The 25,000-nt window shown below is 48.9% G+C and overlaps 6 protein-coding genes across 6 annotated transcripts; 2 read left to right on the forward strand and 4 right to left on the reverse strand.

Annotated features, from left to right (window-relative positions):
* Positions 1–6,165: 6,165 nt before the first annotated feature.
* FDH1 (formate dehydrogenase (NAD+)) lies at positions 6,166–8,024 on the reverse strand. The gene is made up of 6 exons (XM_024467845.1): positions 7,959–8,024; positions 7,625–7,744; positions 7,504–7,531; positions 7,409–7,444; positions 7,214–7,352; positions 6,166–7,153 (listed from the first exon to the last, which is right to left on the reverse strand). Exons 2-6 carry the CDS (start codon positions 7,625–7,627, stop codon positions 6,262–6,264), a joined length of 1,098 nt encoding a protein of 365 aa, XP_024324686.1. The 5' UTR covers positions 7,628–7,744; positions 7,959–8,024; the 3' UTR covers positions 6,166–6,261.
* On the reverse strand, positions 8,025–10,218 carry VC83_04211 (uncharacterized protein). Its single transcript, XM_024467846.1, has 2 exons — positions 9,764–10,218; positions 8,025–9,714 (listed from the first exon to the last, which is right to left on the reverse strand). Exons 1-2 carry the CDS (start codon positions 10,069–10,071, stop codon positions 8,874–8,876), a joined length of 1,149 nt encoding a protein of 382 aa, XP_024324687.1. The 5' UTR covers positions 10,072–10,218; the 3' UTR covers positions 8,025–8,873.
* Positions 10,172–11,467, forward strand: VC83_04212 (uncharacterized protein; the record flags this gene model as incomplete). The annotated part of the gene is made up of 2 exons (XM_024467847.1): positions 10,172–10,657; positions 10,715–11,467. The coding sequence occupies 2 exons, from the start codon at positions 10,172–10,174 to the stop codon at positions 11,453–11,455; spliced, it is 1,227 nt and encodes a 408-aa protein (XP_024324688.1). The 3' UTR covers positions 11,456–11,467.
* Positions 11,468–11,608: 141 nt separating this feature from the next.
* CLA4 (Protein kinase) lies at positions 11,609–15,872 on the reverse strand. Its single transcript, XM_024467848.1, has 4 exons — positions 15,274–15,872; positions 15,048–15,204; positions 12,780–14,898; positions 11,609–12,729 (listed from the first exon to the last, which is right to left on the reverse strand). The coding sequence occupies exons 2-4, from the start codon at positions 15,071–15,073 to the stop codon at positions 12,220–12,222; spliced, it is 2,655 nt and encodes an 884-aa protein (XP_024324689.1). The 5' UTR covers positions 15,074–15,204; positions 15,274–15,872; the 3' UTR covers positions 11,609–12,219.
* A 127-nt stretch (positions 15,873–15,999) lies between these two features.
* On the reverse strand, positions 16,000–19,089 carry GRS1 (Glycine--tRNA ligase 1, mitochondrial). The gene is made up of 3 exons (XM_024467849.1): positions 18,344–19,089; positions 16,801–18,296; positions 16,000–16,734 (listed from the first exon to the last, which is right to left on the reverse strand). Exons 1-3 carry the CDS (start codon positions 18,974–18,976, stop codon positions 16,689–16,691), a joined length of 2,175 nt encoding a protein of 724 aa, XP_024324690.1. The 5' UTR covers positions 18,977–19,089; the 3' UTR covers positions 16,000–16,688.
* VC83_04215 (uncharacterized protein) lies at positions 19,090–20,594 on the forward strand. Its single transcript, XM_024467850.1, has one exon. The coding sequence runs from the start codon at positions 19,248–19,250 to the stop codon at positions 20,496–20,498; it is 1,251 nt and encodes a 416-aa protein (XP_024324691.1). The 5' UTR covers positions 19,090–19,247; the 3' UTR covers positions 20,499–20,594.
* The last annotated feature ends 4,406 nt before the right edge of the window (positions 20,595–25,000 follow it).

The raw sequence follows: 25,000 nt of genomic DNA on the forward strand, positions 1-25,000 counted from the left end.
GAGAGAGCATCTATTGGGTTGCGAGGCGTTTGAGAAACCCAAGGATCAGCGTCTATAGAGGGGGGTCCTGTAGGTGTAGGAGTCCGCAACTTGACGTCTAGCTTTGAAATGATTACTTGCGGATCAAAGGGCACTAAACCAGCTCCGCGAAATCCAGCTTTGGCGTTTTGAGTTGTTATTGACTGGTTATAAGCTGCGTGGAAAGCTATAAAAAACTCAACCTTTGTAATATGGTTTATATGAGCCTTAATAAAGGTCTCAATTTGACGCCCATACATGCGTTTAAGAACACTAAAGCACCCAACATCAAGTGGCTGAGTTAGGTGAGACGAGTGAGGAGGTAGACAGAGAGTTATGATGTTGTTTGCTTTGCAATATTCCTGAAACGCAGCTGATTCGTGACTTTCATGCCCGTCTAAAACCAACATCCGATATGGTCCTTTTGCACGACTGCAAGTATGTTTATCGAAGTGATGAAGCCATTCTAGACCTGTCTCGTTGTTGGTCCATCCATTGCTTGTTGGTTTAATTACCCAATTGTGAGGAAGGCCGCCTTCAGTATACCAACTTGAAAGGTGACATTTCCCTTGAACTACTAAAAATGGAGGGATACTCCCGCCTTCAGCATTCACACAAACAATTGCTGTAGCCCATTCCCGATTGCCAGGCTGAACTGCCTTGCCTCTGCCACGTCGATCGGCGCACGTAACAACTAAAGCTGAGCTAATAACGCCCATCATGAAGCCCGTCTCGTCAAAGTTGTAGAAATCGCAGTCTTGGATGCCGTACTTTGCTCTCATGTTCTGCACAAGTTGAAACCACGCTCCAATAAGCTCAGGATCTTCGCACAAGGCTCTTTGAAAGTCATAAACGCGATTAAAACACGTCTTTAACTCGGGGCGGCGTTGTATAAATCGATATGCCCACCGCGTCCCAACGTGCTTTCCCCCACGCGATTCAAGGATATAATTTGCCATATCCTCCACACTAGCAGGCCGAGGCGCAAATCCTCTTGCATCCATATCCAATATATTTCGATAATCACTTCCTCTTCTAGCTCAGTCAATTTAAGACTATTGGCTTTGGTTTCGCGTCGAGAAGGTCGGCCGGCCATTCTATCAGTAAGCGTAGAATAAGGCACTTTATATAGTATTGATGCAGACCTGCGATTAAGCGATTTACATCTTTGAAGAGCCTCAATAGCTAGAATGATTCGCGCTTCTTGGGTTTGGATTTCCATTGGTAGTTATGGAGGAAATGCGTGTTGAAGTTCGTAGGTAGCTAAGTAGGGAAAAGTTCACGACTCGGTGACATTCACGACTCAGTGTACAACCACGTTAGTAAATGATGACGATAATAAGTATGTCACCTATAATATAGGGGTATTTGAAAACTCTACTTTAATAGTACTATTAACAATTCAACCTCAATGCCTTTAACAAATGCAGAGTCGAGCGCCTTATCACTCACTTATCACTCATTGATAGTGATGTTTTTCAAGACGATACTAAATTGTCACTCTCCTCACAACTAGATTCTAATAATACTATAGTACTGTTAGTTACATCAAAATCAGGGTGTCATAAACGAACTTCATGGATTTGGCAACATGATAGGAATCCTTTAGCAACATACCAACAAAATGGGCACTTAATGTGGCAATGTTTGTACAAAGCAGTATAGAGAATCAGGTGTGTCATACTGACATTCGTTGTACTCAGTTTGCTATCAAACTCAAGAGCAAACTTAGAAATCTCCTCCTCAAACCTACAAGTCACTATACATATTTTGGCTTGTCACACCAACAACAAAAGCAATACTACTCAACGATTGCTACAACCCTCTATGATTCATTACATGTCATTGCTCCTTATTACTGGGCCGATATGACCACATAGCATATCTCTACAACCCTCTATGATTCATTACATGACATCACTACTTAGTTACTGGGCTAATACTACACATGACATATCTCTACCAACTAGAGGCCTAGGAACATGAACGATAGCTCCAAAAGCTTCTACAACCCTCTATGATTCATTATACATCATCGCTCCTTAGTTACCCACAAAGATTGGTTAAGTTATGACATAATTTGTCTATAGGGATACTCTGACCTTGGACCTCCTTTCACTTCCTATAGGCTAAAAACCTAAGAGATGGTTCTATGGGATTCTCTTACGTCGACTACAGTTACCAAGCCTGGTTAGTCATGGAAAGTCTTGGAAAATGAGAGAACTACACTCCTTTAGCATAAATAGGATTGACCTTTCCTTAAGAAAGGGCAAGCAGACAATACAGTAAATCGACTATCACATACTTCTACGTCTTTTCCAAGCTTCCAAGCATTGATCTTGTTACTCCTTGTTTCTGAAAAGTCAGTGAGGTGCTAACCTCTGACTTATCCCTGAGTTCTCAGACTCAACATTTGTTACAACTTGTCTAAACCACTCCACTACATCATACACCTGATTGCTGCATTGTGGAATAGTCTAAGCTACAACCCTTTGGCTCTGTTTCCTAAGACAGTGTGTTGTCTTAGTAAAATCATCCCTTTCCTTGGGTGGCTAAATTCTCACATCTGGTGCACCCACCATTACACAGCACTAGAAAGAAGCTCAGAGATCTTAGAATCGTGAAACCTAGTGACAAATGCACTAAGATAGGCAAAGGCATATCGAAAGCTTAACAGATGCTCAAGCTCTCGAAACCTTCTAGTTCTCTTATGATGATATTCACTAGCTTGCCCCTCTCCTCTGACTCTATAACGTCTCCTAGTTAAGAGGCGTATAGCCAACTCTAAAGTTGGCCCTCTACGTCCTCTATACACAGCTTGCCTTTCCTAGGAGATGGTCGACTGTCGAGAGGCTCTTTGTGTTACGATGGTCACGGAGGTCATGATGCCAGTCGAAGTAAGCTAGATTGAATCTAAAGAGAGAAGAAGAAGAAAGGAAGGAAGGAGGTGAGGCTATTCCTCATTATATGCAGCTGTGCGCTTATCAATCCCTTGTAACCTTAGTGGTACTATAGCTGCCTGTTCCCATAGTTGCTAGCGGCTGTGATCTGTGATCGTAACAAGAAGAGACTAAGCCAGCTAAGTACAAGTGGATCCTCCCATCTAATGACAGATTGTTGCTGTTGTCCCTAACTAAGGAATCTAAGGAGCTTCTCTCCTAGTTCTACAATATGTAGATCAAGTGCTGCTTTAGAATATACTAGATAGCCTAATGCACTACTTTCTATACTACAAGCCCTCATTGAAGTAAGTTATATACTTCAGATTGTGTCACGTGGTTAATATGGCCCGTATACGGCCAGTATACGGGCTCCGTATCGTATTAACTAGTGCTAGTGCCTATTAAGTTGAACCCGTATCGTATACGCACTGGTTACAAAAATCAGTGTTGCCCGAGTAGTACTTGCCGTGAGTAGTACTCGCCGAGTACCCGAGTACTACTCCGAGTACTCCGAGTACTGCCAAGCCCTTGGCAAAGAGGGGTAATATAGATTGTAGAATAGAATAGATAATTGAAGCTTTCTTCCACTTGAGCGTTCTGTATTGCTTCCTACAATGAGTGACTCTTCGCTATCGCTGGTTCCGGCTGAGTATCAGTCTGATGCTTTAGAGCTGCCGCCCCTTATTCCGATGCTATGCCGCATATGCCTCTAAGACTTCAATTACCTGAGTCTACGTCAATCCTCTTTTTAAAAGGGCTATTCTACCGTACTTTATTAGATACAATACCTGCTAGAGTCCAATACCAATGCCTTCAAACCGATTGTAACTATATGCCGAGCCAGCCACTAAAGAGCCAGACAACGAGTAATCTTTGGAAGCATCTTAAAAAGATGCACCCATCTGTGTATACAGAATATGAGAAGCTATCCTCCTCAATTAGAAGCTCGTCAACGCCATCTACTTCTGCTTCTGCTTCTGCTTCTACTTCTACTTCTGCTTTTTTCCAGCCCCGCCAAGCACCTAATAACGCACCAAGCTCGTCGTAATATAGAGAGCTTATACTCTCTCTTGTGGTATCAAATAACCTACCGCTACGCCTTGTGGAAAGCCACTCATTCCGGCAATTAATTCATCATCTAAACCCTACTGTTTTAACAGTAGGTAGAACTACAATCGGACGGGATCTATATCGTCTATTCTGCTATCATAAAGCACGGCTTCAAGTAGAGCTACAGCAGCATGTTATAAATGGTGGACGACTATCCATAACAACTGATACTTGGTCTGCTCGGAACTACTCTGAATACGCAGCAGTTACTGTACACTGGATAAATGACAATTGGCAAATGAGAACTACGATACTTGACGTTATACACCTTCAAGAGCCGATCCACTCTGGTGAATACCTTGCTGAACAGATGATGAGTGTAACAGATGATTATAATATCACGCCTGCTATCTTCACAGTTACAAGAGATAATGCGTCATCGAATACAACAATGCTATTAGAGTATGACAGACTGGCATCGATAGCCCCTACTTCCTTGAAACAACCATGGGCTTTTACAGCAAAAGCAGGAGACGTACGCTGTATTGGGCATATTATCAACATTGCTGCTCAAGCTGCTTTAGCTTCCTTAAAGGCAACGCCTGACGAAAGGGTAGAGGCATACCGGCTTGAGGTTGGGGCTGCACGAATACCAAGTGGAATATCAACTGCTGCTGAATACGAAATTATAACTGTTCTTGCAAAGCTACGGCGTCATATATATGTGTTTCGGAACCGCTGTGGGTGGAAAGATGCCTTGAAGAGTCAGTGTAAAGCTATAGGTATTCAAGTCCGTCAGTTAACACTTGATATGCCAGTCCGCTGGAGCTCAACTTATCAAATGATCGATATAGCTTAAAGCTTCAGGCTCCGATTACAGCTTTATGTGCATCACAGCAACTTGATATTAGTATGAGGAATATTGCTTTAACAGCAATAGATTGGGCTACGTTACATGACTTATTGAAGCTATTCCATATCTTCGTCCGCCCAACCGAGAAGCTACAGGGCTCTTCTTACCCAACTCTCAACTACGCTGTTCCGCAGTATATGAGAATGATTAAGAAGCTTGAAGATATAAGAAGTGAGCTACCAGAACAGAGCCCAATTGCTACTGCTTCTTTAATTGCATTAAAGAAGCTTAATGATTACTATACTCTAGCTACAAATCAGCAACAGAGTCACTCTACAATTGCTACAATTTGTGATCCTCGGTATAACTTCCAATATTATATGGAAAGACAGCACGCACTCAACTAGGAAGAATAGGGCAAAAGCACAGTGGCAGGACTGCTTCTATCGATATTCAGGCCGCGAGTCTGATATTCAAGCGGCAAACGTTATTAATAGTATTGAAGCTGAGGATGAGGATCTAGATACAGAGCAAGCTATGAATATTGATATAGACTCAGAAGATGAGCTATACGTATCACAAAGCTGCCACGATATTAAGCCAGAATGGAAGCGATGGATGAAGGAGCCAACAGTTGGTAGGAATACAGATATTCTCAAGTATTGGCAGAGTAAGCAATACCAATATCCATTGATTGCTTCTATTGCGAAGGATCACCTAGCTATTCCAGCTACCTCAGCAGACTCAGAACGAGTATTTAGTGTTGGCGGTGATATTATCACAAAGAAACGGAACCGATTGTCGCCTTCTACACTTAGATATCTGCTTTGCTTACGGAATTGGGGTGTTTTATCACAAGGCGACGACGAAGACAGCGGCGACGATACAGACAATAAGAGTTAGAATAGTATATATATATTTCAATTTTTACTTCTATTTCTATTTATATGCGAGTACTACTCGGGTATTCGAGTACCGGTACTCGAATACCGGTACTCGGAGCGGTACTCGGGCAACACTGACAAAAATGAACCCGTATACGGGCCGTATAATACTATCTAATACATGATTTGAACTGATGTGACGATGAACTATTAGCAACACTATGACTAATAGCAACTATAGTAATAGGGACGCGTAATAGTAACGATGCTAATAGGGACTTATAATAGTAATGATGGTAATAGGGACGCGTAATAGCAACTATGTCCGGTTAGTAGTATAAGTTTTCTTACTACCTACTACTCTATATAATTCTTTAACTCATAGTCATAGGTATCACGATCTACTTTGTTCCATTCGTAAGAAAAGCAGTATCATAGTTAGAAACTAGCTAATAAAAGTAATAGCACAAAATTTAAGCCGTTAAAACGGTCTCATAGTAACTCGTTTACCCAACTATTTCTTAGCACGATCACCATAGGCCTTCGTCGCATAATCTCCCTTGTGCACGATGAGATCCTCTGGCCTGTAATCCTCGCGGCCACTAAGGTAGCTGTCTAGGATAGCCTTCGTGCCATCCGCATACCGCTTCTGCGCGTCGATGCTGGTGCCGCTCATGTGTGGCACCATCGCATTACCCCCGCCCCATGGGTTCTGTGCGTAGCGCAAGGGGTGGTCCTTTGGCGCTGGCTGTGGGAACCACACATCACCACCATAGCCACGTAGGTGTCCAGATTTGAGAGCCTCGGCCACGTCCTCCTTGACGACGATAGCTCCACGAGCGGTGTTCACGAGCCATGCGCCAGGCTTCATCTTCGAGATGAGCTCCTTGTTGAAGAGCCCGCGTGTCTTCTCGTGCAATGGGCAGTTGATGGTCACGACGTCACATTGGGCAAGCATCTCCTCCAAGTTCTCCACGCGACGACACCCAATCTCTTTCTCCACTTCAGGAGACAGAGGCTGGTAGTCGAAGTACAGAAGTTCCTTGCAGTCGAATGCCTTGAGGCGCTTTAGGACGCGCTGACCAATACGGCCGACAGCAACTGTGCCAACGACTTTGTTCTCGAGGTCGTACTCATTCTTTGCAACGGCAGCGATATTCCAGTCACCAGCTGCGACCTGCTCATGGGCGGGTACAAAGTTGCGCACGAGAACGAGGATGGTCATGATAACGTGCTCAGCAACGGAGACAACGTTAGAGCCAGTCACCTCGGCGACGGTGATACCGCCGTTGGTTTCGTTGGCGGCATTGAGGTCGACGTGGTCAGAGCCAATACCGGCAGTGATGGCAAGCTTGAGTTTCTTCGCGTTTTGGAGACGCTCCTTGGTGAGGTAGCCCGGGTGGAAACTGTAGTATGTTCGTTAGCTGCTCATGCACCATTAGGTGAGCATAGGACAGAAAACATACGGGGTGGTAATGATGACTTCAGCGTCAACGAGCTCCTGGTCGAACTTGGAGTTGGGGTCGTCCTTGTCGGAGGTTGTGACGAGAGTGTGGCCGGCATCCTCGAGCCATTTGCGGATTCCAAGCTCGTTCTCGGTAGTGCCTTGCGAGAAGTTAGAATGCGACTGTGCCCCGTGCGTGCTGTCTTGTAAACCTTACCTAAGAGATCGGGGAAATCTTCGGCATGCTTGCCTCCTGTGGGCGCATTAGTATTCTTCTATGTTTTGAAGAAATGAGATAAGGTTGTAACAAACCATCGTACAGAACCAGGAGTACCTTGACCTGTTCACAGTAGGCACAGTCAGCACTCTGATACACCGGGCCGCTAAGTGTGTATATATGCCTGCATATATATGCGAAAGAGTGAGTAATTACCATTGTGGGATTAAGCCTTCAAAGCTATTGTAGTATCGGAATAATTTGTATGCTTCTTGAGCCTGAGGGGTAGTGCGGGGTAAGGTGAGACCTGTGTGGAACAAGGGTGTTTGTTACCTACTAGGCTGATTGTCAGTGTATTACCTAAACGGAATGGATTGACTGATTGATTCTCTGAAATGCCAGCCAGTTGCGTTGTGATGTGTTGGTGGGATATGTATGGCGTGGTGGTTCTTGTAGAACTACAGCCCATCACAGTTAGGGTGAACTGTAGCTGGCGGAACCCGAGGCGAGAGGAGAAGAGCAGGAATGGATATGACTAGTAGCTACTTACTGATATTCCAGATATCTCTGTTTCTTTGGTCTGATTTGCAGTGGGAGTGTTGAATGTTTGTGATGTGAGAGAGGAAGAAGTTCGAATGGGGGGGCATCCGTCTTTATACACCTCACCGTGTCCCATCCGCTTTCCGCTTTCCCCTCCGTTGTGATACGTACCTGCCCGTCCTGGCTCTACGAATCCATCTACAACTGGTACACGAAACGCACAATCTGTCATAAAAAGTGCCGCCCTTTCCTCAGAATTGTGGTGCTATAGGTGGGTTGTCGTGGGTTGTGCATGGCACCTTCTAATCACTGCGTACCCCCTACCCCTCTCCTCATTAATTCGAGTAAGCCGCTGTCGCCGTCCGTATCAGAAAGATCCTGTCCCGTTGAATCATCTAGAGTACGAATAACCAAACAGCTCGGCCAATAACCATCTACCAGAAGATCTCGGAGCAGGAACCACCGGCAACTGAATAATCCTACCAAACTCCAAAATCCAAAATCCAAATCCCCCACGAGACGATCAACCAAACTCGATCTGCACCATCTGCACCCACCAAGGCGTCGTCGCACGCAGCCCCGCTCGCCGACATCCAGTGGCGCCAGCTCACAAGCTCCGGCCGCTCTTACCCCACACTTTGTCAGCCCAGTCGATCGCTCTTAGCGCAGTCTAGACGATCCAGTTTCCGGCCAACCGAGACGCTAGTTCAATGTCCGCGTCGGCCCAAGATCTAGGTACCGAGTTGGCTGGCTGTAGTTACGGAATGCAGCGGCAGCATACGCACGGTTCTGAGGCGGCGATAGAATAGCGTCGTTCGGTGGGACGGTAAGTGGGAATTCCCTTATCTGACGATCTAGTGGGATGCGTGCTGAATCCAAAAAGCGCTCTCAATCGGCTTCCGCTCTTGCAGTGTATGGCATCAGATCAAATATCCCCTCTTGACTCGGACGCGGGTTCCCCAACGGCCCGCCAACAGACCACCGATCTCCCCTCACCCACACCACGGAACACAATATCTTCTACGAGTTCCCCCTTTTCTCCAACTACCCCTCTTCCCTCAATTCCCTCATCTCCTCCAATTCTCCCCTCTCCTTCCTCACCCACCACCCCGTCAGGAAAATCTCTCCAGATCTCAATCTTCCCCCACCCCTTCCTCCCTCTCACTATCCTTGCCACCCTCCCTGCTTGCTCGGTTCCTGCAACCTCCATAACCAAAATCCTCGCTCCCACCCCCTCCGCCTTCTCCACAATCCTCCCATAAAATATATCCTCTAGCCTCCCTTTGTCTATTCTACCAATTCTATCCTCCTCCGGTACGAGAGCAAGCCGGGGCTCGAAGTTCCGCACAGATCGCTCTGTATCCCGATTAAACCCCAAGCGCGAGATATACGGCGGATTCGCAGTCACGACATCGAACCTCTCATCGCCGTACCATCCCTCGTCCCCACGCGCGCGGTGCGCTTCATCCAACAACGCGGCGCCAGAAGCCAGGACATCGCCGGAAGCGAAGCGCGCGTGCGCACTGGAGAGAGGGGGCGAGTTGTGCGTCGTGTTGAGGCGGGCCAGGGCGAGTGCCGTGGGGGAGATATCGATCCCTGTTACTGTTGTTTTGAGGGTAGGCGAGAGAAGAGAGAGGAGGAGGAGGGGGATGCAGCCTGTGCCGGTGCAGAGGTCGAGGATGCGGATTTGTTTTGGATCCGTGCGGAGGGACGGCGTGGAGAGTAGAATCGAGGAGAGGCGGTAGGTGTATTCTTCTGTTGCTTGTCTGGGGACTGTGTTAGTGTTGAGTGGGACAGAAAGAGGGGGTATCGTACCGTGGGATCAGAACGCCTTTTCTGCATAAGATGTCCAGGTCCCCGAATGGCTGCGAGCCCAGTATATACTGCAGCGGTACTCCTCGAGCCCGTTTCTTAACTAGGTTCACGATGCATCGCTGCCGCAATGGCGCAGGTACGTCCTTCTTCCTGCCGAACTTTGTTTCGAGTCTCGCATCGACATGTTGCCGTAGCCACCGCAGCTCGTTGTGCGCAGATGGCAGAGTCCGACACGTCCTCAGGAGAGGAGGCAGCAACGGATTGATCGTAAACGCATGTCGTAGGAGCCCATTGGAGAGACGCGGCATAGCCTTTTGATTTGGAGCTATGACAATACCATGGCCTTGAATGTTTCAATGGCCGTGACTGAGGTTCCGAATTTGTGAATCTATGGTTGACACACCGATCATGGCGAGGTCGCGCTTTTGTCGCGCCGCGCCGCTAAAGCCGTGTTACATCGGACTTATCGGTCTAAAATCTGATCTGATAAGATTTAATCCCCCCAGGTTTCCCATCATTACCAACTTCCACTTCAACAGCTCTACCAGTAGAACTTCCAATTCAATGTCTGTCCGGCCAATACTGCGGCCGTCATGGCGTGCACTATCGAAGTTCCCATCGAAACGCCTTATGAGTCGACATGCGCCGCCCTTCCCCACCATTCCCTCATGCCCCGCAGCGAATTGCACCTGTGCGCCCATGCCAGAATTCCCAGAGGGACTCGAAATCGACCATAGCAAACCATTGAATGGGACAATGGCACCATATGCTGAACAGCTCCTCGTCTGCACTGGGCAGCCAGACTGGGTCGGTCGCGTCGAGGAAGAAAGCGGCGGAGACAACCTCGTCGCTGATGTAAAAGAGCTCGTCGGCCGAGGGGGCATGTACTCCGACGTACGTCCACCTCCCCCCCCCAGCCCTTCCCAGAACCCCAGCTAACCAACCCTCCAGCCCTATCACAACACTCCGTTAACAAACTCCTCATTTCAACCCACGACACCACCACCATACCTCCGAGATGTCCCAACAACATCTGCGTACCTCCTCCCGTCATTCACATATGTCCCTCTCATCCCCCGCTCCTTTGACGCCGTCCAAGCCCTCGTTAAAGGCTACCTCCTCCCCACCAAGCTCAACCCTGCCCACGAGGTCCTATCGCCCATCCACCAAGACCGGCTGAAGCGGTCGGAGGCATACCAGGCGTTCCTGCCGCCTGCGCAGGAGGTCGAGGATGTCCTGGTCCTGATCTGCGGACATGGGGGACGCGATGCGAGGTGTGGCATCCTCGGGCCGGTACTGGTGAAGGAGTTTGAAGGGGCATTACCCAGAGCTGGGGTGGAGGTGCTGGTTGGTCCAGTGCCCCTGGCGACACCTTCGAAGCAACCCCGCGAAGCCATCACTGGGCCTGGTGTGTCTGAGGAGGGCGAGGAGCTAGGGATGAGCGCCAGAGTAGGGTTGATTAGCCATATTGGCGGGCACAAGTTCGCGGGGAACGTGATCCTATATATCCCGCCCTCGGCGAAGTTAAAGGGAGGAGATCCGCATCCGCTGAGGGGCATGGGTATTTGGTATGGAAGGGTTGAGCCGAAGCATGTGGAGGGTATTATAACTGAGACGCTAGGGGAGGGCAAGGTAATCATGGACTTGTTTAGAGGGGGGGTGGAGAAGGGGAAGGGCGTGTTGCGGTTGTAGATGTATTAAGAGGCAGTGTATATTGGGAAGGATAGATAGAATTGAAATTAGCCGCTGCATATATGGGAATGTAACATATTATAGACGATAAACTACATTTACTTGCAGCTCAAGCGTTATTCCCGACACTGCAAGGCTGGTGAGGCCGAAGTCTTCGAAAATAGACATATCACATGGGCACCAAACATATCACAAACGTTTTATCCTCTTTAACTTCCCATTTTGAGTTCCAAGGCATATCGGCCCGTCCCGAATCATGCTCCTGTACCCCCTAATAGCCTAACATAAAAACTATTTATGTGCCATTCACCGAGAAAATCGTTCCCAGGCACCACTCTACCCAACAGCCCACAACCCGGCCTGTCAATCCATCATCATCACCCATCATTCATCCCACCAAATAAAAATCTCCGCGCACACGCTCGCTCAAATTGATAGCTGCCTTTTCAATAACCCGCCACCGCTCAGGCAAAGCGTCCAATAAGCGTCGCGTTGACAGAAATTTAAAACTCTATCCATGGTGGCCCTCTCCATATCCCGCCCCAACGGCGTCGCAGAGTAGTGATTGCAAGCTAGGCGTACAAAGCCAATGTCCCCAAGCACCAGTGGGAAAAAGTGTGTATGTTCGAAACCAACTAGATGATATGTGCGGACCCGCCTTGAGATATTGTAATAGCTTGTTGTTAAACCCCCCTCCAAAAAGGGTACCATACATTCTTTCATATTGATACTCTTGCCTCGATGCTCATTATCCCGGTCGTCGTCTATTTCGCATGCTTCTTGAAGGCAAGGAGCTCAGCAAGACTGCTTAGTCCGCAGCCATGCTTCAGGAAATCGTGCTTGAGGAGCTCATCTGCGCTGGCTCTGCTGCGGATGTCGACGCAGAGACAGACGGACAAGAAGGCCTTGAGTTCTTTGCTTAACTTCTCCGGCTTCTTGAGGCGAGGCGTTCCGTTGGTAGCGATGAGGTACAACGCCTTCAGCGGCTCTTCGTTGAGGTACGGCGGCTCAGACTCAATCATTTCGATGGCCATGATACCTAGCGACCAGATGTCGACCTTGGGGCCGTATTCCTTTTGCTTCACAACTTCAGGCGCCATCCAGTACGGAGTTCCAACCATGGTAGCGCGCTTCGACTTGGTCTCCGTGAGCTTCGCGCAGAAACCGAAATCGGTGATCTTGACGTTTCCTCGCGCATCCAAGAGGACGTTGTCACTTTTGATGTCACGATGGATGATACTCTGTTGATGTAAATGCTCCAAACCACGGCAAGTCTGCAAATATCGTTAGTTGAATCGAAGCCAAGAGCATCTTCTCCACATACCTCTAAACAAATAGTTGAAATCTGGTCTTCGGTGATGACAGGGTTGTTGTCAATGACATCCGTCAAGGCACCACCCTCCATGAACTCCATGACGACCCATAGCTCCGTGAAATTGTTTCGCAAAAATGCATCGAGGAAGTTAACAATGTTTCTGTGCCTGCTGTCCTTCATTACCATAATCTCATTGACGATAAGCTCCTTCCTTGGTTGGTGTGCCAGATCCATCTGCTTGATCGCGACTTGCGCCTTGGGTCCCTGGTCGCGCAGCACCTGGCGTGCAATTGGCGAAACAGCATTCTCCTTGACCTTGGCAACGTAGACGGATCCAGAGGCACCCTGTCCAATCTTCTTCTGCTTCGCGTACGAGAGTCCTGGGTCATCTTTGGAGACGACTTCCTTTAGCTTGATCATAACATCGGCCTCTGACATGGTCGACATCCGCACGTCGTTCTTGCGGGGCGTTAGAGGCTTGGAAGTGAGCGCAGCTTCCGCGGCCTTGACACCATCACTCTGAGCAGGGACCTGCGCGCTTGGTGCGGTCTTCTGGACGTTGAGGGGCTTCGGTTGCGATACAGCAGGCTGCTGCATGCGGCTTGTCTGCTGCTGGGCCTGGCCATTGGGCTGTGTGCGGAGAGTTTGTGACTGTGGTTGTCCGCCGTTCTGGTATCTCGGGCTCTCGCTCCTCTGCGAGCTTGCCTCGGATCTAGGTGAGGCGCGGCCGTTCTGATCTCTCTCTCTGCTCTGCTGGACATCTCGTGGTATAGATGATGAGCTTTGTTGCTGGCCGCCTATGCCCGGACGAGGACCACTTGCTGATGTTGGCGCGGGAGGTGCTTGTCTCTGGTTTGTCCGAAAGGAGCCGTTTGCCTGGGGAGCTCGCGAAACACCAGGAGCAGGTGGAGCTGCACGCGTTGGGTTGTATTTCTCGGTGCCGCCTGGGCTGCTATAGCCGCCTCCACCGATTTCTTGCTGGGCCATTGGCGTTCTCGTCTTTGGTAGCGAGGCATTGTACTCGGCCACTTCTCTCCGTTCGCGCTCTTCGTCCTCACGACGCTCACGATCGCGCTGGTGCTGTATCTCATTTTGGCGCAGATCTTCGCGGCTGGATGCCTGTGGCTTGAAGTGAGACGCCATCTGTCGCATCTGCTCAAGCTGCTGTTGCTGGCTTCCGGAAACTGGCGCCATATTCGATGGGCTGCCATTGCTGCCACTGCGCTGGCTACTGCTTGGGCTCTGTCGTGGAGGCGCAACCGATGACCCAGAGCTGGAGTACCCCAACTGTTTATGCTGCTGGTTTGCGAGAGCTGGCGGCGTTGGTGTCAAGCTGGGATATTTCTCTGGGTTTTCGTTGCGCTTAGTGATGTCAGAGTAAAATTCAAGGACCTCGAACACGGCCTGCGGATCTCTCTCGTAGTCCTCCTTTGTGATCGCAGAAGAGTTGAGAAGCTTGGACCACTCGGGGGGAAGGCCGACAAACTTTCCGGTGGTGTTGTCGAATCCAACGTGCACCGCATGGGAGAAATTAGTAGGATTGCTCACTCCACCCATTCCTGGGCAGCGAGCATATATGAAATCAATCCACTGGTATAAATCGTCGTCGCTCTTCACCTTTATCTGCAATGTCCTTACACCGTCGTTGTCGTCTCCAGGATTAGTCGAGGCTCCATCTGAATATCTCTTGACTTCGAATATTATCCCCGTAGCTTCCACGCGCGAGACACCCACAACATCCTTCAGAACTATCGAGTATGACACCTTCCCACCGTCTTGTTTGTGAAAGTCCAACGCCTCTTTTCGTAGGACTAGGTACTTTTGTCGCCAGGGGTTTATGAACTTTCCATCCTTGACGGTGGCCCAGCCCTCCTTGATCACAGAAACTCCACCCTGTCCACTTTGTCCGTCCTGGGAGGGATTGGTATTCTGTCGGGCCAGTGGTAGCGACACTGTTGACCCCGAGTAGGTCGATGTGGCTGTTCTCGTGATTGGGGATGCGATGCTCAGGGAAGACATGTTGCCGGGGAGGTTGACAGTCGCAGGAGTGAGGTTGAGACGAGGTCTGTCTGTGGGAGGTCGAGGAGCTGGACCTGGATTCATAAATTGGCCTGGCGCGTAGCCACCGCTGTCGTTTGTCAGCTTTTATTGCTACTTCTGAGGGTTGCACGGTGTCGATCGGGTGAAGTGAACACAACGTCGGATTGTCACAGTGGGTCTCAGAGAGCACGTCGACGAGTCGACATGATGGTAAAGAAACTTCAGACATGTACTCACATTGGTGCGCCAGTCGGGCTCGGCATCGTGGATAGTTTAGATCTTTGGGCGTAGTCCAGGGGTCTTTGCGATGAAGTGAGGGTATCGTGTTGTGGTAGTGGTATCTATCCCCCCTATCGTGGCGGGGTAGAGCAAGAGTTGATCGCCGACAACGTGTCTGTATTGTGGTAGGAACATTAGAAGAGAGAACAATATATGACAGATGGTAGAGCAGGACACGACTTACATTTTTGATCGAATCGCAAATAGAATACCGGGTTGTTTAGGGGAAGGCGAAGGCGTAGGTTGTGTCTCAAGGCTGCGTTCGAGGATGGTTTCGAGTAACGCTACACCGTCTCGCTTATACGCTTATCCCACGTCGGCGTTTGTGACGGTGAATGGCTGGGACGATTAAGATTGTTTCGTCTGATGGTTATCGGCGGTATTGAAGTATATTTTGAGGTTTTGATACTGAGGAGAGCCTTGAGAAGTAAGAGATCTTATAACAAGGCCTCTTTTTTTTTGTTGATGTTAGTTGTCGAGAGTCAAACTTTGACATAAGTTACAGTGCATCGCAGTACATACAATCGATGTTGGTGGTGAGACGCCCACACTAATTAGCACTAATTAGCACTAATTAGCTAGAGTTCCCAGGTTGTCAGAGGACCAGCGGTATGTGAGCGATCAACAAGGAGATGGAAGGATCCAGCCTTGCCTATTGGATGTTGGATACTACAATTTAGACTGGTGAATGTTGGGTTACTAACAAAGCAGCAGGCAAACCAACCAACATGAAGACGGCGTATAAAGAGAGGCTGGGGATCTGTTTCGTTTGACGACGACGACGACGACGACGACGACGACGACAACAACAACAACAACAACAACAACAACAACAACAACAAACAACAATAACAACAACAAGCTGGGTTCCTATAATCTCTCTTAGCAGCGCATCGCTGTGGATTATCGCTCATTTGATTGGCCTCTTCTCCACTTCAGATCTAAACTACAGTATCTTTGACAGGAGAGTACAACCCCAGAATCTCCCACACAGCCCCCCAAGCTCCTCTCCACCGACCCGCCGAGGGCAGTATGTGGCGGCATCCCTGATTGAGCATCCCATATCAACCACTTCGTATGGTCCCGCACCGCACCGCGCACGGCGGAGTACCTGCCTGCTGGGGGTTGGACGCGGAGAGGACCCATCGTCCAGCCGAGATGGACCCTTTAACGGTTTCACCATGCGCAAACCTCCCTCCTTCATCCCTCCCCTCCCCTCCCCTCCCCTCCCCTCTTCCCCCTGGCAAGAGTGGGCGGCTGGCTGCAGTGTATCCACAAGGGAGCAAGCGACACCCAACCGAAACGGGTTTCTCGGCTTGTGTCACCGCCGAAAGGCGCCCTTGCTATTTTAAAAACACGTGCGATGCCTAGTCGGAAAACTGTGCAGCGGGTGGTGGTCGTGGGGTAATGAGTTACACGGTCAGTATCGGCGTCGCGAGATCACGAGTAGATAGTTGAGGTTTGTCCACTCCAGTTCTGAAAGTTCATTTATATGACCTGTTTAAACTTGAAACCCCGCTACTATAAAGATGACAGCGGCCGCTAGTAAACAAACTCTACTGGCTCGTATCTGAACCACCCAGTCCGTTCCAAGACAAATCATTCACAAGAATGCATATTGAATACCAAGAGCTGACTTTTGATTCTGCACTATCTACCTGAGCGAGCTATCCACAACGTGACAAAGCCAGCACCTAAGGGGGGGGCCTACCGGACAGGAATAGCCACCTCGGCATCCTGACCCTCAAAGGCAGGCAGCTCCTTCTCCACATCCTTCCACTCCTTCTCGCCATTGACCACCTCCTGAATCGCCTTGATAATCGTTGCCTCGTCCGCCCTAACCTGCTTCGTCGAGTCACGATCCCTCAGCGTGAACGTCTTATCCTGCACGCTCTGGAAATCAACTGTGATGCCCAGCGGGGTGCCGAGCTCGTCGTTGCGGCTGTAGCGTCGCCCGATGGACGCCGACGAGTCGTCGATGCGGTTGGAGATGCCCATGGCGCGAAGCTTGTGCGAAAGGTGCTTGATGATCGGCTTGAAGGACTCGTGGCCGGAGAGGGGCACGAGGAGGACCTTGGTGGGCGCGATGGGAGGTGGGAATGAGAGAACACCGCGGGACTCGTCGTTGCCCTCGGTGGCGCGGGTCCAGTAGTTGTGTTCGAGCAGGGAGTAAAGGATGCGTCCAATACCGAAGGAAGGCTCGATGACATTGGGCGTGTACTCTCTTGTGTGCTCGGTGCGGGTGCGCTTCTCGATGACCAAGAGATCCTTTGAGATCTCGACGGTGCCGCTGCCGACACCTGGTACTTCAATGGCGATCTTGCCGTTCTGGATAAGATCCTTGGCCAGTGACTCGCGCTGTTCTTGCGTAGTGGCGGCAATGGCGGCCTCGACGGCCTTGCCGTCCTTCTTGAAGAAGGGGCCAAACTTTTTCTTGTCAACCTCGGCAGCGAACTCCTCGATAACGAGGGGCTCGGCACGAGTTTCACGCACGACTAGAGGAATACCAGTCTTCTTGGAGTGGACAGTGAGATCGTATGCGCTTCTATCAGCGCAGCCTACACACTCCACCCAGCCGTAGCTGGTGAGCAGCTCGGCATCCCAGCAGTCGGTCGCATAATGCGCCATCTCATTCGCCATGTGCTGGCGGAACCTGATTTTCGTTTGGTCAACGCCAAGCTTCTTCAAGAAAAGCTGGACACGGGCCAAGAAGTAACCGAGAGTCTCGTTGTCGACGATGCCATCAGCGACGGCCTTGCCAATAGCCACAGTCTCGACATTAGTCTTGCCAGACAATTGGGTGTTCCTGTTGAGAAGGACAAGCTCAACACCCTTAACTTCGGCGAAACGAGAATGCTTCTTGCCGCCGAGAGGATCGACGTAATGCTCGATTTCAGCCATCAGGAACTCGCGGACACGGAGCAGACCAGCGCGTGGGGATATCTCGTTTCTGAACGATTTGCCGATGGACGCAGAAGCAAAGGGCATCTGCTGCTGGTTGAACTCGAGGAGCTTGGCGAAGTTGAGGAACTGGCCCTGCGCAGTTTCTGGGCGGAGGAAGCCAGGGGCATTAGAGCTGGGGCCGATGCTGGTCTGGAACATGAGGTTGAATGCCACTGGTGGCTCGGGCATAACGCCGGTATTAGGGTTCTTCATCTCGTATCTAATAATGAGCTCGCCGAGTTCCTCGCCATCGTAGTTGTCAATCTGTGCAGTGTCAGCGAATGTTTGCTTCAATTTTGTTGTAGCTATACCTTTGCCAAGATCTCCTCGTACTCCTGAATAACGGCATCATCAAGTTTGATGGCCTTAGTCTCCTTGACCTTGCGCTTCTTCTTCGAAGGATCTACCTCCTTCTCTTCGATCTGCTGGCCTCTCGCTTCTAGGTTGCCCTTTAATCTCTGGTTTAGGATCTCCTCGACGAAGTGGTCGGCGCGGATAATCTCGCCGTTCTTTGGATCCTTGCACATCCAGTCGGAGAACTTGTCAACGTGGCCGGATGTCTTGAGAACCTCGTGGGGAGTAAGTGCCGTGCAATCCAGCTCCATCATATCCTCCTCCAACACGAAGTGCTTTCGCCATAGCTCGATCATGTTGGTAAGCAGCGCGCAGCCTGGTGGGCCATAATCGTAGAGGCCAGCAACACCGCCGTATAGATCGAAGGAGGGGGTGTAGAACATGCGCCGACGGAGCAGCGAATCGAGAACTGGGCGATCGAGGGGCTGGCCCTTTAGCGTAGTAGCCGTCGCCATGCCAGGCTGAACGTGCTTTGACCTTGGTACTCTGTACCGACCGGTTGTTCGATTTGTTGTTGTAAAGCTTCTAAGCCCTACAAGTGGGGTAAGTGTTTGTTTGCTGGCTGGAACAAATCTACACAAGATGCGCATGAAGTATGTGGACAGACGGAAGAGGAAAAATCAAAACAAAACAAAACAAAGGCAGTAGCGAACGGGGGCCTCTTATCAACTCAGCGTACGTACTGATTGATTGAAAATGTATGGTTCGGTGCGACTCTCTGTGAGTCTTTTGATCCCCAAGAATTGTCTGGTCATTTAGCCGGCGGTTTTGTTTTTCCGCTCCGTCAAAATTTCTGGACCAAACTCAAAATATGTGCGGCCTTCTCACACCGAAGATCGAAAACATACCCCGCAGCTCAACATGGTAGCAAAACGCCAAAAGCCGCTGTCCTCGAAGGCGGCATTGCCGTTTGTGACGGGCAACAAGTTCAAGCGTCAAGATCTGCATGTCAAGCAAAAGAAGGCAAGGGACAGCCTTCGCCGCGATGAGAGGTTCAAGCGCAAGAGGGTGGAGGACAAAGATCCCGAGCTGAGGAGGGAGCGATTGGCTCGCAATGTGCCAATGACAATCGATATGAAGCGTGTTTGGGATGAAGAGGATGGCAATGGACTGAATATCTCCGTGGACGTTGAGCAATTGAGGAGGAGGCGGCTGGAAGCAGCAGAGGCAGGAGACGCAATGGACGAGGATTTGCCTGAGCAAGCCGCTGAGGACGACGTGGATTCTATGCTGGGGTCGGATGAGGAAATGGACGATGAGGAGGATACGGAGCACTCTGCACGTCGTCAAAGGGATGCGTCAAGCGCACCTTCTCTCGCCGCCTCGACCACGAGCACAAACCTCGACCTCACACCTGAGAGTCTGGCTCTGAAGTTTCCGACTCTCTTCACCGATGAGCCTCCGCCAGCACCCAAGGTCCTCCTCACAACCTCCCTCAACTCGACCCTCCACAACGAAGCGCACCTGCTGTGCACCCTCTTCCCGAACTCGACCTACATTCCTCGTTCCGCCCATCGCTACGGACACAAGTTCTCCGTCCGCGAAATCGCCAAGTTCGCCACGAACAGGGAATACACCGCTCTTATTGTTGTGAAGGAGGATGCCAAGAAGCCGACTGGGCTTTCTATCGTGCACCTTCCCCACGGTCCAACGTGCCACTTCAGCATCGCAAACTGGGTCGAGGGCAAGAAGCTGCCAGGTCATGGCAACCCCACGAACCACTACCCCGAGCTGATCCTCAATAACTTCCGCACGCCGCTGGGTCTGTTGACGGCGCGCTTGTTCCTGACGCTGTTTCCACCACAGCCCGAGCTGCAGGGCCGCCAGGTCGTGACGCTGCATAACCAGCGCGATTACATCTTCGTGCGACGCCACCGATACGTGTTCCGTGACAAGCGGCCGACCGAGAAGAGCGTCGTCGGGCCGGATGGAGAGAAGGTGAAGGGCGTGGAGGAGATCAGGGCAGGGCTGCAGGAGCTGGGGCCGCGGTTTACACTGAAGCTTAGGCGGGTTGATAAGGGGATTGGACGGGCGGGGAGTCAGGGCGATGATGGGCTACAGTGGGAATGGAAGGCGCATATGGAGAAGAAGCGTACGAGGTTCAATTTATGAGCTGGGATTAGGTTGGGTTGGCGTTGGGGATTTGAGGGGGGATACCTTGGCATAGTTAAGCGTAGTGTATATATCGTAAGTTCAATTCTATGGCCTGTGATTAAAAGAACGGGTTCTATGAGATATAATCGTGCGGCTACACCTCCCGTAAGAGTTCTCGCGGGATGTAGCCACACGATTGATGTGAGAATCTAGCCACCCAAGGAAGGGGATGATATTTACTAAGACAACACACTGTCTTAGGAAACAGAGCCAAAGGGTTGTAGCTTAGACTATTCCACAACGCAGCAATCAAATGTATGATGTAGTGGAGTGGTTTAGACAAGTTGTACAAATGTTGAGTCTGAGAACTCAGGGATAAGGGATAAGTCAGAGGTTAACACCTCACTGACTTTTCAGAAACAAGGAGTAACAAGATCAATGCTTGGAAGCTTGGAAAAGACGTGGAAGTATGTGATAGTTGATTTTCTGTATTGTCTGCTTGCCCTTTCTTAAGGAAAGGGCAATCCTATTTATGCTAAAGGAGTGTAGTTCTCTCATTTTCCAAGACTTTCCATGACTAACCAGGCTTGGTAACTGTAGTCGACGTAAGAGAATCCCATAGAACCATCTCCTAGGTTCCTAGCCTATAGGAAGTGAAAAAGAGGTCCAAGGTCAGAGTACCTATAGACAAATTATGTCATAACTTAACCAATCTTGTGGGTAACTCAGGAGCGTTGACGTGTAATGAATCATAGAGGGTTGTAGAAGCTTCTAGAGCTATCGTTCATGTTCCTAGGCCTCTAGTTGGTAGAGATATGCCATGTGGTAGTATTGGCCCACCCCCTTAAGGAGGAGATTTTCTTAATAACTTGTTCAATGAGTGTCCAAATGATATGCCATGATGTATGTAGCATAAACAGATGTAGTAGAAGAGTTTGCAGCAATCGTTGAGTAGTATTGCTCTTGTTGTTGGTGTGATAAGCCAAGATATGTATGGTGACTTGTAGGTTTGAGGAGGAGATTTCTAAGTTTGCTCTTGAGTTTGATAGCAAACTGAGTGCAACGAATGTCAGTATGACACAGTTGAGACTTTTGGATTTTCTCAAGAATTGTCATTTCTCTGATATGAGTTTCCACTGGAGCTAGCTGAGATGATTGGCCTTGTTCTTTGAGTTTCTGAATGTCTGGATGTAGCCTCGAAGGTGGTAGCAACACCTGAAGCTGTTGCTTTTGTCGATCATCCTCATCATTGCCTTCTGGTCTGTCACCAGGCCTTTGAGTCAAAGCATCTGCTTTTCCATTTTGCTTCCCAGGCCTATAGATGATCTGGAAGTTGTATCGAGAGAGGAATTCAGCCCATCGAGCTTGTCTTCTTCTCAGCTTGTCTTCTTGTCAGCTTCTTGGTGGACATGAAGTATTCCAAGCTTTTGTGATCAGAAAAGACTTGGACTGGAAAATCTGTCCCTTCAAGTTCTGGTCTCCATGCTTCGAAACATCTGATGATTGCAAGCAATTCCTTGTCATATATCTCGTAATTGCATTCTGCAGGTGCTAGCTTTTTCGAGAAGTATGCCACTGGATGTAGAACCCCTTGATCATCTTTTTGTGACAAGACTCCTGATGAGATGAAGTCTGAGGAATCTGCTTCGACATAGGCTGTCTTGTTTCTATCAAAATGCCTCAAGACAGGAGCTTCTGTGACTGTTTGTTTCAACAGCTCGAATGCAGTTTGGCATGCATGAGTCCATTCGAATATCTGATCCTTTCTGGTAAGGTTCACCAATGGCCTCATGATGCTGGAGTAATTTCAGATGAACCTACGATAGAAATTGCAGAATCCAATGAAAGCTTGCATATCCCTGAGCGATTTTGGAGTTCGCCATTCCAGTATAGTAGAAACCTTTGCAGGGTCCATGCGAATGCCATTGACTCCCACGATGAGTCCTAGGAATTTGGTTTCTTGGACGAAAAACTCACATTTTGAGATATCTGCTTGCAGTCCAGCTTCTCGAAGCTTCTGTAGGACTTTCCTTATGTGCTCTGTATGCTCCGCTCGAGTAGCACTGTAGATAAGAATGTCATCCATGTATGCGGCGAATTGGTTGAGGTAATCCATGAGGGTTTCATTCATGTACCTCTGGAATGTTGCTGGACCATTTGTGAGTCCGAAGGGCATGACCTTGTATTTGTAGGATCCAAATCGAGTTCTGAATGTAGTGAGGTCTTCATCTTCTTCTGTCTGCATTCGAATTCGATTGAAGGCATGTCGAATGTCCAGTTTGGTGAGATATTTTGCTCCTATGACTTGGGCCAGCGTTTCATCAATGAGTGGTATGGGATATCGATCCTTTTTCGTTATGGCATTTAGCTTCCTGTAGTCAACACAGAATCGAAGACCACCACCTGGCTTTCTCACAAACATAATGGGTGAAGAGTATGGGGCTTTGCTTGCTTCAATGAACCCTTTTCGCAAGTGCTCGAAGACATATTCTTCGACCAAATCAAGTTCTTCCTTTGACATATTCCAGAGTGGTGCATATCCCAGCTTTGCATCACCTTCGAGTTCAATATGATGGTCTGAAGGTCGATGGGGAGGTAGCTTGTCTGCTGCCATTTTTGAAAAAACATCCAAAAATTCATGAAATTCCTTCGGAAGGATCAGTCGAGAGTCAATTTCTTCAGTTTTGGTCTTGTTCTTGTGCTCGATTATGTCCTTCATTGATATAGCAAAGACTTGAGCTCCTCTTTGCTTCATGAGCATTTGAAATGGTGCTGCGCCAATCATTGCTATGGTGCAAGGTTTTGGTTTTTCCACTTTCGGAGCAGGTTCCGGAGGAGGCATTTCTTTGGCTTTCATCTTTGGCCTTTGTCTTTTGCTTTTAGATATAGGCTCTGTTTCGAGGGCTCGATCTGGTATAGAATGGTTGCAATAATCTCCAGTGAAGAGGACTTGATCATTGATCATATCAAGAACAACTCCATGTTGCTTCATCCAAGCTTTCCCGAGAATGATGGAATGTTTTCCCAGCGAAGTGATGAACATAGGCTTTCCACATGCTCTCCCACTAGTAGTTGAGGATATATAGCATGTGTGATAGCAGGGGCAGCCTCTCCATTGAATCCTTGAACTTGTTTTGGCTTCACAAGTTCGTGGGCTATCCCTTCCATTTCACATATTCTTTCTGCATCAGCAGCATTAATGAAGTTTCCACCTGTGGCACCAGTATCGATCAATGCATGGACAATAGCTTTGTATTTTCCTATTCTACAAGTAGCTAAGAAAGGGGTGTCCGGATCAAAACTGGATCTCGAGGAAGAAGCTGCAATTCTGGCTGCACTGCCTCTAGTGATGACTTGTCTAGAGGCTATTCGTTTTCCGAATCGATGATAGACTCAGCTGTAGATACCTCATTCACTTGAGCTTTGAGCTTCTGGGGACAGTCTCGAGCTCGATGTCCATTTTGTCGGCATATGAAGCATTTCCCAAGTTTCATGAGCATTTCTTTTGCTGGATCTTGATGCGGTGGTCGATACAGCTTCTGCGTCTTGTTTTGCATGTTTGAATCCATTGTAGGTTGAGGGATTGAAGTTCGAAGTGCCTGGCCCTGATTTTGAGTTTGGCCCATGTTGTTCGAAAATGACTTTGGCTTCCTTTTGTCTTCTTGTTCCTTGATCTGCTGAATGTTCTGGTCGATGAGCATGCATTTCTTTGCAAACTCGAGAAGTGTAGTAGCTCCAACTTCAGCCACTAAGGCTTTCTGCATCTGTTGGTTGACTTTGAAGCGCAAGTCATCCAGCAAAGTTTCTTCAGAGTAATCAAGATCTGTCGTGAGCCTTTGGAACTCAGCCCAGAACACTGCAAAGGTGTTGTTTCTCTGATACAGCTTTCGATACTCAGTTTGAGCTGTGTGCCTTCGATCGGGATCACTGAAGACTTTTTCCAAAAGTTCGAGAATTTCTTCTGCTGTCTGCAATTTGTTTGTAGAGTTTGGTCGAAGCCTTGGATTGACACGTGAAAACTGCCACTCCTCCCAGTCGACTGTGAATGTAGCTCATTTGTAAAGTCTGTGTTGGAAAATGATCAATGTTGGCTTCGAGCTTGAGGCGAATTTTCACAACCCAGTCTTCAAATGCTGGCTCTATCCCATCTGTGAGGATTGGAGGGTCTGGAATCCGAGCTGACAGTCGACTGTGAGAGTGGTGTCCTGGTTCATTCTTCAGAGCTTGTTGGGTTTGCTTTTCAAGATATTTCTGAATTGTTTGTTGCTCTGTGATTTGTTGCTCGTTGCTCTGGATCAGTTCCTGTAACTGGAGAATGGCATCATCCTTTTCAGCCAGTATCGAATTTGAGTCCTCTGCTAGGGCCAAATAGTCCCGAAGAATGTTCTTGTGCAAAGTCCATGCCATTTTCTGGTTGGCGACAGATAGTTTCTGGAATTCGTCAAAGGTTTCAACATTCCATTCAGCCTTTTCATGTCGATTTGCAAGTATAGATTCATGTCTCTCTTGAGCTGTTTTGC

Source organism: Pseudogymnoascus destructans (assembly GCF_001641265.1).
Source record: "Pseudogymnoascus destructans isolate 20631-21 unplaced genomic scaffold scaffold_9, whole genome shotgun sequence".
Taxonomy (NCBI): domain Eukaryota; kingdom Fungi; phylum Ascomycota; class Leotiomycetes; order Thelebolales; family Thelebolaceae; genus Pseudogymnoascus; species Pseudogymnoascus destructans.